The 16,911-nt window shown below is 44.8% G+C and overlaps 1 protein-coding gene across 1 annotated transcript in view; it reads right to left on the bottom strand.

Annotated features, from left to right (window-relative positions):
• Window positions 1–16,911, bottom strand: part of LOC129700513 (cytosolic phospholipase A2 zeta-like) — an 87,881-nt gene that overhangs the window by 53,535 nt on the left and 17,435 nt on the right. The window contains exons 5-8 of the mRNA XM_055641081.1: window positions 15,871–15,993; window positions 10,191–10,231; window positions 6,085–6,127; window positions 3,098–3,164 (exon numbers count right to left, since the gene is read on the bottom strand). Coding sequence (XP_055497056.1) covers window positions 3,098–3,164; window positions 6,085–6,127; window positions 10,191–10,231; window positions 15,871–15,993 — 274 coding nt within the window. The remainder of the gene's footprint in view (window positions 1–3,097; window positions 3,165–6,084; window positions 6,128–10,190; window positions 10,232–15,870; window positions 15,994–16,911) is intronic.

Genomic DNA, 16,911 nt, shown 5'->3' with positions numbered 1-16,911 from the left:
GGCAGATTCCATAGTGGATATCTAGGGAATGGATCATGTGCAGGCAGATGAGATTAATTCAGCTTGGCATCATGTTCGACACATTGTGGGCTCAGGGGCCAGTTCCTGCACCACACCTTTCTATGTTCCGTCTGAATCAAACACTATTGCCTTTCCACAGACCAGCTGATTAAGCTTCCACTCATGAAAACCATCTTCACTGTTTACGATGCCACCTCTTTATGCGTCATTTGCAAAGTAACTAATCGTGCTTTGAACAATTCTCACCCGAATCACTGACGGATTATAAACAACGAAGGACTTAGCACCAAGCCCTGAAGCATAACACTAGTCGGGCCTCCGATCTGAAAGACAATCTTCCATTATCACTCAAAATTAGGTAGGCCTTTGCAGCACAGTGCCTCAGCTGGTAGAGCTGCTATCCCACGGCACCAGAGACCCAAGTTCAATCCTGACCTCGGGAACTGTATTTGTGGAGTTTGCATGCTCTCCCTGTGATCACATGTTCCCTCCGGGCGATCCAGTTTTCTCCCACATCCCATGGACGTGCAGTTTGTAAGTGAATTGGCCTCTGCAAATAGCTCCAAGTGTGTCGGGAGTGGATGCAAAGGATAGCATAGAACTAGTTTGAATGGGTAAACTGTTTCCACTGACAGCTTTGTAATTTGTAAAATAACCATGGATGAAATGTGAAGATATATAAAAATGCTGGAGAAACTCAGCGGGTGAGGCAGCATCCATGGAGCGAAGGAATGCAACTAAATGCATTTCGTTGTCTCTGTACTGTACACTGACAATGACAATTAAAATTGAATCTGAATCTGAATAGGTGACGCTTCGGGTCGAGACCCTTCTTCAGACTGATGTGGGGGTGGGAAGAAGAAAGGAAGAGGCGGAGACAGTGGGCTGTGGCAGAGCTGGGAAGGGGATGGGAAAGAGGGAGAAAGCAAAGACTACCTGAAATTGGAATTCCAATTTCTCCAGCATTTTTTGTCTACCTTTGATTTTTCCAGCTTCTGCAGTTCCTTCTTAAACATGGATGCAATGTGGATACGTCTGTTTCTGGATCAAGTTGTTATCAAGTCAGAGCTTGGGGAAGAGTAGAGGCAGATTGAAGAGTACACTTCAAACGTGAATGGGAATTTATACATTAAAACAAAGTGGATATGCTGCAGATGGGGACTGGGATCCGTTACGCAGACCTTTAGGAGACCACTGCAGGTTTATAGAGTCATACGTCATAAAAACAAGCAGAATGGATCATTTTTGGAATATCGGAAGTTAACCCCGAATTAAACGTGTTTCAAAAGAACTTACTTCATTACGGGCTAATAATGGGAAAAAAGCTCATACTCAAATTTTGGAAAAATGCTCCAATACCAACAATAAAAATGTGGATTTCAAACATGTTTGAAACACTACACTTGGAAGAGATGAGACTCCTAGCAGGCAAAGCAGACCACTTCCAAAAGACGTGGTCTGCATTTATGGAATTATTACAAGCATAAGGTGCAATAGAAATTTAAAGTATAAATGATACCAGGATCTTGTAACGGGGAGTGTAAAATTAATTAAAAAAAACAAAAAAAAAACACGGTTGGTATATCCTTTTTGGCGAGTTTTGTGTTACATTAGAGCAATTGTTTTTCCTTTTTTTTCTTTTCTTTCTAGGGTCTTATTTCCTTTCTTTACTTCCTTCTCTAGCTTCTTCCCTAAGGGGCTTTCTTTTCCCAACACTTTCCTGCACCTTCACGACTCTTGCTCACTTTCCTTACTTCTTTTATTTCTATCTTTTTTAAAGCTCGAAAAACGAAGTGGTACAACAAAATGTAATAAGATATATCTGATGTGTATTATTGTAATTTACTGTGCTTCTAATAAAAATATATATTTTTAAAATAAATAAATAAATAAACAAGCCCTTCACCCCACCTCATTGACAGTCGCCAAGATGCTCTTTCCAAGTTGTCCCATTTGCCCGTATTTGATCCATATCCCTCCGAACCTTTCCTGTCCATCCAGAACATAAAATATAGAACAATACAGCTCAAGAACAGGCCCTTCAGCCCACAATGTCTTTGCCGACCATGATGCCAAGACCATCACCTATTTGCCTGCACAAAACCCACATACCTGATCTCCCGGTGGCCAAACATTTTAATTCACCTTCCCATTCCCACACTCACCTTTCAGTCCTCGGCCTCCTTCATTGTCAAAGTGACACCAAATGTAAATTGGAGGAGCAGCATCTTATATTTCGCTTGGGCAGCTTGCAACCCAGCGGTATGAATATTGATTTCTCCAACTTCAAGTAACCCTTGCTTTCCCTCTCTCTCCATCCTTCCCCCACCCAAGTTGTACCGGCTTCAGTCGTCTTGTTGAGTCTCATTGTCTGCAGCATTTTCACCTCGCCCACAGCTAACAATGGCCTGTTTCCTTTAGCATCATTACTTTTTGGCATATCTTTCATTCATTTATTCTATATCTCTCTATATCACCAACTATATCTCTCGTTCCCCTTACCCCCGACTCTCAATCTGAAGAAGGGCCTCGACCCGAAACATCGCCTATTGCTTTTCTCCAGAGATGCTGTCTGACCCGCTGAGTTACTCCAGCTTTTTGTGTTTCGTTTTTTTAGTTTAGAGATACAGTGAGTAAACGGGCCCTTCGGCCCACCGGGTCCGTGCCGACCAGCGATCCCCGCACATTAACACTATCCTACACCCACTAGGGACAATTTTTACATCTACCAAGCCAATTAAAATACAAACCTGCACGTCTTTGGAGTGTGGGAGGAAACCGAAGATGTCGGGGGGAACCCACGCAGATCACAGGGAGAACGTGCAAACTCTGTACAGACAGCACCCGTAGTTGGGATCGAACCCGGGTCTCCGGAGCTGCATTCGCTGTAAGGCAGCAACTCTACCGCTGCGCCACCGTGATTAATGTTCAATGATAGGTAGATACTGTATTTATAATTCATGTTATCAGTTAGTAAGTTGACTATGGGCCATATGGTGTTTGGCATGCATTATACACTCTGCCCGGCTCCGTTGACTTGCTATGCTGGTGTCAATAAATGGTCTGCTTCACTTACCTGTGCCTGCCACGTGGACATTGTTGGCATTCCTAACGTTAGTCTGCACACAAGTACAGGGCTGTGCCTATTCCAGATTGAAAAAGAAGGGTCAGCTCAGCATTACACCACACAGTCTAATAGAGAAAGGCTTAGGTTTCGTCACTGCAGTGTCCCTTTCCCCACAGGATTCACTGCATTGCACATGCTTGGAAAAGTTGGCCCATGGTGCACGACTTTAGCATCTTCGACACCACAACGACAAGTTAACTCAAATGCTGCTCACTGCAGGTGAATCTTGGATCTGAGGACAACCCCTACCCTGTGATGAGCGTGAAGGCTCTGAAACATCTTACATTTGCAATTCCCATGTCATTGTAACATAGAAACATAGAAAATAGGTGCAGGAGGAGGCCGTTTGGCCCTTCGAGCCTGCACCGCCATTCATTGTGATCCCCAATCAATAACCCGTGCCTGCCTTCTCCCCATATCCCTTGATTCCACTAGCCCCTAGAGCTCTCTCTTAAATCCATCCAGTGATTTGGCCTCCACTGCCCTCTGTGGCAGGGAATTCCACAAATTCACAACTCTCTGGGTGAAAACGTTTTTTCTCACCTCAGTCTTAAATGGCCTCCCCTATATTCTAAGACTGTGGCCCCTGGTTCTGGACTGTGGCCCCTGGTTAGAAGCCCAAAGGGTAGGATGGGGCTGAAGCCCAAAATGTAATGCCTGGACTGGTTTTTCACCAATAGTTATTGGTTTGCCAGGATCTAGTTAATTAAATAACTTTACAGTCACTAAACCAAGTGGTATTGTAAGTATGTACTTTTCAGAGGTGATCCACACATTTTGTTTGTTACTTGTAGGCTTACATGTATGTAATTTCATATTAAAATGCAGCTTAGATCTGTTTGGCCCATTAACTTGCAGGCACTTTTTAAGGGCACATTTTAATTACTTTCCATTCTACCATAGAGATATAAAGTCTATCATAGATTTGTATTTCTATGATTCTACAGACCTTGGCTGGGAACCTGGGGCTCACCAAAATTGTTCCCAATTGGGCCCCGCACCTCCTAAGGCTGGCCCTGGCTGCTTTATAGCTCTTTAGTTTGGCTACATTTGGTATATTGCGTTCTAGTCGGCCATTACAGGCTTTGTAAAGGGTGGAGAGGTTGCTTACTACAATGTTACCTGGGGTTATTAGCTACTGGGAGAGGTTGGAACGGCCTGTGGTTGCGGGGAGACCTGATAGAAATATATAACATTATAGAACGAGTTATAGAAAGAGCCATTTAGAACGGAGACGAGGAAACACTTTTTCTCACAGAGAATGGTGAGTCTGTGGAATTCTCTGCCTCAGAGGGCGGTGGAGGTCGGTTCTCTGGATACTTTCAAGAGAGAGCTAGATAGGGCTCTTAAAGATAGCGGAGTCAGGGGATATGGGAAGAAGGCAGGAACGGGTTAGTGATTGGGGATGATCAGCCATGGGGTATGGAGAGAAGGCAGGTACGAGATACTGAGTTGGATGATCAGCCATGATCATATTGAATGGCGGTGCAGGCTCGAAGGGCCGAATGGCCTACTCCTGCACCTAATGTTTCTATGTTTCTATGATCATATTGAATGGCGGTGCTGGCTCGAAGGGCCGAATGGCCTACTCCTGCACTTATTGTCTATTGTCAATTGGCTATTGTCTATTATGAGAGGGATCAAAATGGGTAGACAGTCAGAATCTTTTTCCCAGCATGGAGACATCAAATACTAGAGGGCATAATGTGAGTCAATCATACAGCATAGAAACAGGCCCTTCGGCCCAACTTATGGTTGATGGGATAGAACTATGTAAAGTTATGATAGAAGTATATAAAGTTATGAGAGGCATAGATTGAGTAGAGCTGTTTCCCCTCAAAGTGGAAATGCCATGGACTAGAGGGCGTAGCTTTAAGGAGAGAGGGGTAAAGTTTAAAGAAGAAGTGCAGACAGGTTGTTTTTAATGCAGAGGGTGGTGCGTGCCAAGAACACATAGCCAGGGATGGTGGTGGAGGCAGATTTGATGGTGGTATTTCAGAGGCTTTTTCGAAAGGCACATGGATATACAGAGAATGGTCAAAGTGCCTGTCCCTGTGCTACAGAGCGTTCTATGATATGGCTATGGGTGCGCAGATTAAAAGTGCTAGGTTTCGGGCTGGTAAAACACCTATTTTTGAAGAATAGATCAGTTAGATGCACAGTGTCCCTTGTCCAGAGTAGGTGAATTGAGGACCAGAGGACATAGGTTTAAGGTGAAGGGAAAAATAGGAATCTGAGGGGTACCTACTTCACACAAAGGGTGGTGGGTGTATGGAACGAGCTGCCAGAAGAGAGAGTTGAGGCTAGGACTGTCCCAATGTTTAAATAACCATTAGACAGGTACATGGATAGGACAGGTTTGGAGGGATATGGGCCAAATGCAGGTAGGTGGGACAAGTGTAGCTGAGACATGTTGGCCGGTGTGGGCAGGTTGGGCCTGTTTCCACTCTGTATCACTCAGCGACAATGACTGGATTTCTGGATTACATCACATGTTCAATATTGGAACCATATCTGCAAAAATAGACAATAGACAATAGGTGCAGGAGTAGGCTATTCGGCCCTTCGAGCCAGCACCGCCATTCAACGTGATCATGGCTGATCATCCCCAATCAGTACCCCGTTCCTGCCTTCTTCCCATATCCCCTATCTTTAAGAGCCTTATCTAGCTCTCTCTTGAAAGCATCCAGAGAACCAGCAGAGAATTCCACAAATCCGGTGAGCATTGGAGGGAAAGAAGAAAACTAATGATGTTACTGGTTTATGGGAGATGGCTGTGGCTAGCAAAGTAATCTATGGTCATTTGTGGTCATGCAAGAGTCAACCATATTTGATATGTGCTTATTTTGTTGGCGTCGTCTCGATAATCCAACAGTTGGCAGGGAAATAGTGATTTGAGCTAAATCCAGTGAATTGCAGATAAAACACCAACTTACCACAATCACACCGTTGGTGATGATCTCGTTTGGAGGATCGTCACTGCAAAGACAGAACAAGGTTGCATTGTAGTGGGGGGGGACAGAGTGATGGCTGGAACCACCACCCAACTGAGGCAAGCTGCACAGTCACTGAAATATTAAGCCCCCATCCACTGTGCTGGACCAGTCACAACACTGCACAATGAGGAGGAGGGAGATGGAATAGAGCAAACACCTTTATCCAGAGACCCTGGAACAGATTAACTTATGAAGTTATGGTGAGAGGGGAAAGATTGAATAAGAATCTGACCCTGGCACTGCGGTAGAGTTGCTGCCTTAGAGCGCTTGCAGCGCGGAGACCTGGGTTCACCAGCAACGTGCCTGAAATTCAACAGGGTCAGAGGATGGAAGTTAGTGGAGTGGCCATTACTAAGGAGAAGGTGCTTGAGAAGCTGTAAGGGCTGAAGGTGGATAAGTCACCTGGGCCAGATGGACTGCACCCCTTCTGAAAGAGGTGGCTTTAGAGATTGTGAAGGCATCAGTAGGGATCTTTCACAAATAACTAGAGTCAGGGGTGGTTCCAGACGATTGGAAAACTGTGAATATTACACCTCAGAGGTCGGTAGACGCAGGTTCTCTGGATACTTTCAAGAGAGAGCTGGATCAAGAGAGAGCTTAAAGATAGCGGAGTCAGGGGATATGGGGAAAAGGCAGGAACGGGGTACTGATTGGGGATGATCAGCCATGATCACATTGAATGGCGGTGCTGGCTCGAAGGGCCAAATGGACCTATTGTTTAAAAAAAAAAGGGGGGAGAAAAGCAGAATAGTGGAAACTGTAGGACGGTTAGCCTGACTATGGTGGTTGGTAAGATTTTAGAGTCCATTATAAAGGTATACAAGTACTTAAATGAGTACTCATGATAAAATGGGCTGAAGTCACCATGGATTTGTGAAGGGGGAGATCTTGCCTGATGAACCTGTTGGAATTATTTGATGAAGTAAATAGCGGGATAGACAAAGGAGAGTCGATGGATGTTGTTTACCTGGGTTTTCAGAAGACATTTGAAAAGGTGCCACACGTGAGGCTGCTAAAGAAGATAAGAGCCCATGGTGTCAGAGAGAAGACACTAGCATGGACAGCAGGTTGGCTGGAGGGCCGTAAAGGGGGCTTTCTCTGGTCGGCTGCCAGTGACTAGCGGAGTTCCGCAGGGGTCGGTGCTGGGGCCGCTACTCTTCATGTTGTATATTGATGATTTGGATGAGGGGGTTGAAGGCTTTGTGGCCAAGTTTGCGGATGAAACAAAGATAGGTGGAGGGGGTAGTTTAGAAAAAACAGGGATTCTGCCGAAGGACTTGGACAGGTTTGGAGAGTGGGCAAAGAAGTGGCAGATGGAATACAGCATATCAAAGTGTGGAGTCGTGCATTGTGGTAGTAGGAATAAAGGTGTAGACTATTTTTTTAAATGGGGAGGAGAATTCAGAAATCGGAGATGCAAAGGAACTTGGTGCAGGATTCCCAAAATATTAATCTGCAAGTCGAATCAGTAATAAGGAATTCAAATGCAATGCTAGCATTTATTTCATGAGGACTAGAATATAAAAACAGGGATGTAATGCTGAGGCTTTATAAGCTACTGGTCAGACAGTATTTGGAACATTGAGAGCAGTTAGGGCCCCATATCTGAGGAAGGATGTGCTGGCTTTGGAGAGGGTCCAGAGGAGGTTGATAAGAATGATCCCAGGAATGAGTGGGTTAACATATGATGAGCGTTTGACAGCACTGAACAGTTTAGAAGGTTGAGGGGGGACCTCAGTGAAAGGACTGGATAGAGTGGCCGTGGAGAGGATGTTTCCACAAGTGGAAGATTCCAGAACCAGAGGCCTTAGCCTCAGAATGAATTTGTGGAATTCCCTGCCACAGAGGGCAGTGGAGGCCAAATCACTGGATGGATTTAAGAGAGAGTTAGATAGAGCTCTAGAGGTCAGTGGAATCAAGGGACATGGGGAGAAGGCAGGAAGGGGTTATTGATTGGGGACGATCAGCCACGATCGCAATGAATGGCGGTGCTGGCTCGAAGGGCCGAATGGCCACCTCCACCACCAATATTCTATGTTTCTATTCTATGTTTCTATTAATAAAAGGAAGTACCCTTGGAAAGGTGATGAGAAGGGACTTCTTTAGTCAGAGGGGAGTGAATCTGTTGACAACTTACAGAAGCCAATTAACCTATAAACCTGCACGTTTATGGAACGTTGAAAACGGGAGCACCTGGAGAAAACCCACACGGTTAAAGGGAGAACGTGCAAACTCTACACAGACAGCGCCTGAGGTCAGGATCAAACCCGGGTCTCTGGAGCTGAGAGGCACCACTCTACCGCTGTGCCACTACGCAGATCAAAGGGATCCTTCCCTTCACGATTCCCTTGTTTGTTCATCCATCCCCACCTGTTATTCTCTGTCGTATGGCAACCGCAGGTGGGGCAATAACTGTCCTTTCATTTCTTCCACTCCCTCCTTCCAGGGACTGAAGGTCTTTCCAGGTGAAACAATGATTTACCAGTCTGCACTCAGGGTTCACTCTACACTGGAGGAACCAAACGCACACTGGGTGATTGCTCAATGGAACAACCAAAACCCTAGTGGTTTGCCACTTTCATTCACCACCCCACTCCCACTCAGAGCTCTGCGCTTGTGGCCTCCTCCAGTGTTGTAACGAGGTCCAATGCAAGGCCTGAGGAACAACATCTCATCTTCCGCACTGGCACACTATCAATGCTCCCTGCAGGACTCAATACCAATAACCACTCTCCAATTTTAGGTAATTCTCTCACTTTATATTTGTATCAGACTGCCCATGTTTGCCTGCCATCCTTCTTGTACATGTGTACATTCTGGCCGACTGGAGCTTAGTTCCTTTTTAACGGCCAGCGTTTTCCCTTTGTTTCACCACTACTCACGAACCCAACCCCAAACTTTGCCGCTACTGAGACTAAGCTGTTCCTTCTCTTTCTCAGTTCCGTGGAAGGCTCCAGCACTTGTCATATTGACTGTTCTTCTTTCCACAGATGCTGCCTGACCTGTGAGCATTTCCAGTTTTTCCTGTATTTAACTTGGATTTCCCACTATTTAGAGAAGAGTGGGAACGGGAATTTATAATAAAAATTACGAAGGTTAAACGGGAAAAATACCTGATATATATTCACAAATGTTCAATTAATGTAAGACATAATCTAATTCAATTTAAAATTGTACATAGATTATATTATTCAAAAACAAGATTGAACAAATTTTATCCAAATATATCCGCCACTTGTGATAAATGTCTAGCCCAAAAGGTAACTATAACACACTCCTTAGTTTCCTGCATAAAACTTTATAGATTTTGGAATGATATTTTTGAAATATTTACAAAATTATTCAAGACAAGAATGGAACCCAATACTGAAATGATTATATTTGGTGTAATGGAATATGGGAATAAATTGAACACATCTCAAAATCTATTCCTTAACTATGGTTTAATAATAGCAAAAAAATTAATACTTAAATTTTGGAAGGGTACATCAATACCAACGCTTAAAATGTGGATTGCAAGTATGTTGGACACCGCTCATCTTGAGGAAATGCGATTCCTCCTAATGGATAAATCAGACCAATTCATAACGAGTTGGTCTCCATTCGTCGTTTTTTTGGAATCATATGGTGCAACACTGGACTGGACGAGGGTTGGTCAAGATTATAAATAATAATCTCCTTTTCTTTTTTATTTTATTTTATTTTCACTATTTTCTCTCTCAACTTTCTTCATTTACTCGTTTTCTTTCTTCACACACTATATATTTCACATCTTTCTATCCTTTACTATCTAACTTATTTTTCTTATTCTCATCTTTTTTCAATGTAACAAAAAAAAAAGAAGTTGTACATAAAATGTATTATGAAAATATATATTAGGCACTTTGGTGCCATATGACTGTACTTCTAATAAAATAAAATATTTAAAAAAAAAAATTTTTAAACTTGGATTTCCAGCTATCTGCAATTTGTGCTAATTATAAATGGAATAACTGTCACTGTTGTTCCTCTGAATGAATCCTCGGATATATCATTTTAAGACTCACGATTTTTCTAAGTGAAACTCCACTTGCAGTTGTTGGTCATCCTGAAAGGAACAGGTTTAAATACAATCAGGTTCCAGCACTGAGTTATTAACTTTCTCTTTCAATCCTGCATTAAAAACAAGTACAGCCGCCAGTCTTTACTGGTGCTGTAAAAGAAAGTTAAAACCTTCCTGGGAGCAGAGTTTAAAATTAACTCACAGCAACCATGCGACAGAAATATGACAGGATTTCCCAATGACTGCTCATAAGTCAGAAGTTCATAAGTGATAGGGGCAGAATTAGGCCATTCGGCCCATCAAGTCTGCTCTGCCATCCAATGCGTGGCTAATCTGTCTCTCCCTCCTAACCCCATTCTCCTGCCTTCTCCACATAACCCCTGACACCTGCTGTTAACCCCCGCCGTTGGCAAGCTGATGAGCAGGGAATCATAATGACCTCACATATATAGCCCTGTCCCACGGTACGAGTTCATTCCAAGAGCTCTCCCGAGTTTAAAAAAAAATCAAACTCGTGGTAAGCGCGGAGAATGAACGCAGCGGGTACGTCGGAGCTCGGGGACGTCTCTTACTGCTAACGGCAGGTACTCGGGAAGACTCGCTAACGGCAGGTAAGCACAGGAAGACTCGTGAAGATTTTTCAACATGATGAACCGAGTGGCCATTACCGTAAATCTCCGAGTTCGAATCAGGGCAAACTCGGGAGAACTCTTGGAATGAACTCGTACCATGGGACAGGGGTTTAACATTTCATTAGTCTACAAACCCACCGTTCGAAAATATCAAAGGCCCCAGAATCAGCCTGTCAGGTCACCACCTTGCCGCCCTTCTCAATGAAGCTCCACGAGTTCCCCAGCTCCCCTTCCCAGTTACCGGGCCACTTACACAACACCCCACTTCCCATTAATTGCTCCAGCTCTTCTACTCCCCAGCACCCACTCTCCCCCTCCCATTTTTTAGACCCCAGTTCTTGTGTTCCAAGAACCATTGAGCATTGAGATAGACACGGATATGCAGGGAATGGAGGGCTAAGGGCCTGTCCCACTTAGGCTATTTTTTGGCAACTGCCGGTGACTGTCATAGTTGTAGCAGGTCAGCGAAAAATCGGCGACTGGACCCCCCCCCCTCGACAAAAAATTTCAAATAGAATCATAACTTTAACAACAACAACAAAAAAACCAAAGACAGCACCAGCAACAAACTACGTCACCCTGGCAACATCCTACGTCAGGAGAAGTCAAGCTACGCTCATTTCAGCGTGTTGAAAATCTCGCGGCGATCAGAAATACGCTACGACTGTTTGGGCGACTGAGGAGACGACTCACGACCATACAGGCGACACCCCGGCGACCAGGCCTAGTCGCCTGTAGTCGCCTAAAAAATAGCCCTTTATGGATCACAACATGCAGGCAAATGAAGTTATGTTATCTTGAAATTAGTTTACCATGATCGATACAGATATTGTGGGCTGAAGGACCTGCATGCTGTACTTTTCTATGTTGTTTATTCTTAATTAAAGAGGAGCCCAAAAGAGACACAAAATGCTGGCGTAAAGGGCCTGTCCCACTTAGGCAACATTTTAGGCGAATGCAGGACACCCTGCGCTTGCCTCATGATCGCCACATGATCGTCACATGTTCGCTGGTGGTCTCGTGCGAGTCTCCTTCATGGTCGCGAGGAGTTCCCGCATTCTGGAAACTAGTCGCGGCCTCAGTAGGGCCACAGCAAATTTTTCAGCAAGTTGAGAAATTTTCTGCAACCAAAAATTGGTCGCCTTGGAGAAAATTGATACTTTTGTAGTCGTAGGTGCGGTGGTAGTGGGGTCGCCGTGTAGTTATAGGTAGTCAAGGTAGCTGTAGATAGTTTTAGTTAATCGCCTTTGCTGACCGGGCATTTACATTGGCTCATTGGGGGGAAAAATGTAAGCACGAGTTTTCAGAACCAAGGAAAACTCACCGGCAATGTTAAATGCCTGCCAAACGTCACAGCTGTGTATCTCTGGCTTATTAAAAGTTGGCTGGCTTCTTAAATGTGTCCCCACTCCTTCTCCCCCACCTTCTCCCCCTTGTCCCAACCAAATAAAAACTGTGTAGAAAAGAACAGCAGATGCTGGTTTAAATCGAAGGTAGACACAAAACGCTGGAGTCTTCAGTCTGAAGAAGGGTCGCGACCCGATACATAACCCATTCCCTCTCTCCAGAGATGCTGCCTGACCCGCTGAGTTATGCCCCTGTCCCACTTAGGAAACCTGAATGGAAACCTCTGGAGACTTTGTGCCCCGCCCAAGGTTTCCGTGCGGTTCCCTGAGGTTCCACTACCTGCTTCCACTACCTGCAACCTCCGGCAACCACCTGCAACCTCCGGGAACCGCACGGAAACCTTGGGTGGGGTGCAAAGTCTCCAGAGGTTTCCATTCAGGTATCCTAAGTGGGAAAGCGGGCAATACTCCACCATTTTGTGTCTACCTTCAAATTAAATTAAAACTGCTTTGGGGCAAGGTATAACATCCAACAGTCTGGAAAATATGCTGGTCCAGTGATATCAAAGGCCTGACTGTGCCAGGTAATGAGATTATTGGAGTCTTCACTGGGATGCTGCCTGGTATGGAGGCTATCATTAAAATGGGAGATTTACTTTACTTTAGAGACACAGCGCAGAAACAGGCCCTTCGGCTCACCGAGTCCACACTGACCAGCCATCACCCTGTACACTAACAGTATCCTACACACTAGGAACAATTTACAATTTTACCCAAGCCAATTAACATACAAACCTGTACATCTTTGCTTGGTTTTAGTTTAGTTCAGTTTAGTTCAGAGATACAGCGCGGAAATAGGCCCTTCGGCCCACCGAGTCCGCACCTACCACTGATCCCCACACATTAACACGACCCGACACACACTGGGGACAATTTACACTTTTAATGAACCTACAAACCTGTGGGTCTTTGGAGTGTGGGAGGAAACTGAAGATCTCGGAGAAAAGCCTCGCAGGTGACAGGGAAAACGTACAAACTCCGTACAGACAGCGCCCGTGGTCAGGATCAAACCCGGGTCTCTCCCGCTGTAAAAGCCCTGTCCCATGGTACGAGTTCATTCCAAGCTCTCCCGAGTTTAAAAAAAAAATCAGACTCGTGGTAAGTACGGAGAATGTACGTAGCGGGTACGTCGGAGCTCGGGGACGTCTCTTTGCGGCTCGTAACGCTAACGGCAGGTACTCGGGAAGACTCGCTAACGGCAGGTAAGCTCGAGAAGACTCGTGAAGATTTTTCAACACGATGAAAAATGTCCACGAGAGCCCCGAGTACCGACGAGCGGCCATTACCGTAAATCTCCGAGTTCGAATCAGGGCAAACTTGGGAGAGCGCTTGGAATGAACTCGTACAGTGGGACAGGGTTTTAAGGCAGCAACTCGAACACTGCACCACTGTGCCGATGAATAGGCCTATCCTCACTGGAACATCAAAAGCTGAGGGGTGACCTTTGTATTCAAATTTTGTATTCAAATTTATTGTCATTGTCTTAATTAGAGACAACGAAATGAATTTCCCTTTACAGTCAGTAACCTCATAGGTTTATTAAATTATAGAGGGGACAGTCAGAATGTTTCCCCCCCGATCAGGAGAATCTAGAACTGGAGGACACAGGTTTAAGGCGAGAGGGAATATATTAAAAGGCGATCTGAAAGGTAAGTGAAAGTAGTGAAACGAGCTGCCAGAGGTAGTTGAGGCAGACATATACAATGATTAACAGACACATGGACAGGTACTTAGGTGTGAAAATGTTATGAGATCCTGGTTGGCACAAAATATTGGGCTCAAAATTTCTAACCATGGTTTAACTATATCAGCCGACCAAAGCGAAATTAACAGCATGTATCATTCATGACAATATATATCACCTCATATCTCCTTCTCTGCACTTCACCTGCCTCCTTAGTAACTGGTGTCACATATAATTCAACAATGCATGAGTGGGGTTTACACTGAACATTATGGGCAGCACGGTGGCGCAGCGGTGGAGTCGATGCCTTACTGCGCCAAAGACCCAGGTTCGACCCCGACTACGGGTGCTGTCTGTACGGAGTTTGTACGTTCTCCCCGTGACCGCGTCGGTTTTCACCGAGTTTTCTCCCACACTCCAAAGACGTACAGGTTTGTAGGTTAATTGGCTTGGTGTAAATGTAAAAGATTGTGCGTGTAGGATCATGAAATGTGCGCGGATCGCCGGTCAGTGTGGACTCGGTGAGCCGAAGGGCCTGTTTCCACGCAAACTAAATAAGAACAGGAACAACCCCTTCTGCCCACAATGTCTGTGCCGAACTTGATGCCAAGTTAAACTAATCTCATCTCTTGTATGTGATCCGTATTCCTCTATCCCCTGCATATCCACATGTTTGTCTAAAAGCTTCTGAAACACCACGATAACATGTGCCTCCACCATCACCACCCCTGGCAGTGTGTTCTAGGCACAAACCACTCACTCTGCCAAAGGTCTTGCCTCACAAACCTCCTTTAATCTTGCCCCCCTCTCATTACAAACTGTGCCCTCTCGACTTTGACATTTGCTTCCTGGGGAAAAACATTATGACTGTCCGCCCCATCTAAACATCTATCCACTCGTGAAAAATGATATATTCCATTAACTGGATTGTTTCCGGGAAAGGGGGACGAGAAGCCAAAACTATCAGTGCATTATGGCACAAAGGAATCCGGATGTACAGAGAGCATTCCACTCCTTCCACTCTCTCTGGGGAATCTTACAACCAATTCATTAGTTTTTGCACTGCAGCTGCTCTAGATTAACTATCGTAAGATCATAGATCATAAATGATAGTAGAATTAGGCCATTCGGCCCATCAAGTTTACACCACCATTCAATCTATCTCTCCCTCCTAACCCGATTCTCCTGCCTTCTCCCCACAACCTCTGACACCCGTACTAATCAAGAATCTATCCATCTCTGACTTAAATATATCCACTGACTTGGCCTCCACAGCCTTCTGTGGCAGAATTCCACAAATTCACCACCCTCTGTCTAAAGAAATTTCTCCTCATCTCCTTCCTAAAAGATCGTCCTTTAATTCTGAGGCTGTGACTCTCCCACTAGTGGGAACACCCTTTCCACATCAACTCTATCCAAGCCTTTCATTATTATGTACGTTTCAATTAGGTCCCCCCCCCCACCTTCATCCTTCTAAACTCCAGCGAGTACAGGCCCAGCTGTCAAAGGCTCATCAAATGTTAACCCACTCATTCCTGGGATCATTCTTGTAAACCTCCTCTGGGCCCTCTCCAGAGCCAGCACATCCTTCCTCAGATATGGTGGCCAAAACTGCTCACAATATTCCAAATGCCAGCGCCTGATAGAGCCTCATAACTATATGGCTGGGGTGGGAGATTGCAACCTTCACATGGTCCACCCTGTTTCAACTAATGCAATCAACCCGACGTGTACAAACAAATAGATCAAATAGAACAAGTTGTCCTACAACTTTAGGCAGTGCACGCCATACGCAAGAAGAAGAAGAAGACTATATGGCTATGGACGTTGTATGACCACCAGACCACCACCAATCTGCACAATGCATCTCTCAACAAGCTAGAACATTTGTTATTCCTCTCAGTATGTTTAGAAAAAAGGACAATTGGCCTGTGACGTTATGCCTTCAAATCAACAACGTACCTTCAGGTCTATGGTGGTGTTCATACTGTGGTTAAGTTCAATTTTCCCAATGTCAAAAGCTACTGACGACAGATGTTTTGTCATCTTGACGTTTTCAGTGTAGATGGAGAGCTCCAATACATTCTAAACAGGAGGGGAATAAAAAAAAACCATCTCACCAACAGAACCCAAAATTAGTTTAGTTTAAGAAGGAACTGCAGATGCAGGAAAGTCGAAGGTAGAGAAAAAAGTGCTGGAGAAACTCAGCGGGTTCTTCTTGGTTCTTGGTTTCTTGGTCCTCCAAAATATTCCAACTGGAATTTAAACTGGAGGTGGTGAAGGGAGGGCTTAAGCCAGAAAGGGTTATTGGGAAGAAAGAGCTACTTTAAATTTAGTTGCATCTGGTTGGGTAACTATAGTTGGGTGGAGATTATTCCATGCTTTAATTGTGCGGGGGAAGAATGAATTGCTGTACACATCTGTCTTTGTAACTGGGATCACAAATTGGATCGAATGCCCTCGTCTGCTCCTAATTGGTTTGGGTTTGGTGTAGGTCTTGTAGTCTATGTTGAGCTGACCATTTAACATTTTGTAAGAACAGGTCAAACGGAGAGCTTCACGTCTGTCTGTCTTGGAGAGGGTTCCACCCCGACCAGAGAATTCAGAAGTTTGGTGACACTCGCTTCTCTCTCATAGGTGTTAGTAACAAATCGAGCTCCAGCAGCATCTATGGAGTATAGAATTGGGGTCCGTTGCAGGTCCGGGTGAGTGAGAAACGAAGTTTCGGGAGAGTCAAATCAAGGTCCTGCTGGTGCCGGCACATCGCAGCCAGAGTAGATCTCAGTGCCCGGAAGGAGAATTGCTGTGTATGGCGGCAGACTTCCGTTTAGTTTAGTTGATTGTCACGTGTACCGAGGTACAGTGAAAAGCTTTTGTCAGCGGAAAGACAATACATGATTACAATCAAGCCATTTACATGATAAGGGAATAACGTTTAACACAGGGTAAAGAGAGTAAAGCCTGATCAAGGATAGTCCGAGGGTCACCAGTGAGGTAGATAGT

The sequence above is a fragment of the Leucoraja erinacea genome, chromosome 9 (assembly GCF_028641065.1).
Source record: "Leucoraja erinacea ecotype New England chromosome 9, Leri_hhj_1, whole genome shotgun sequence".
Lineage (NCBI taxonomy): Eukaryota > Metazoa > Chordata > Chondrichthyes > Rajiformes > Rajidae > Leucoraja > Leucoraja erinaceus.
Note: the sequence above shows the minus strand (reverse complement) of the source record. Positions and strands in the feature narration are given on the sequence as shown.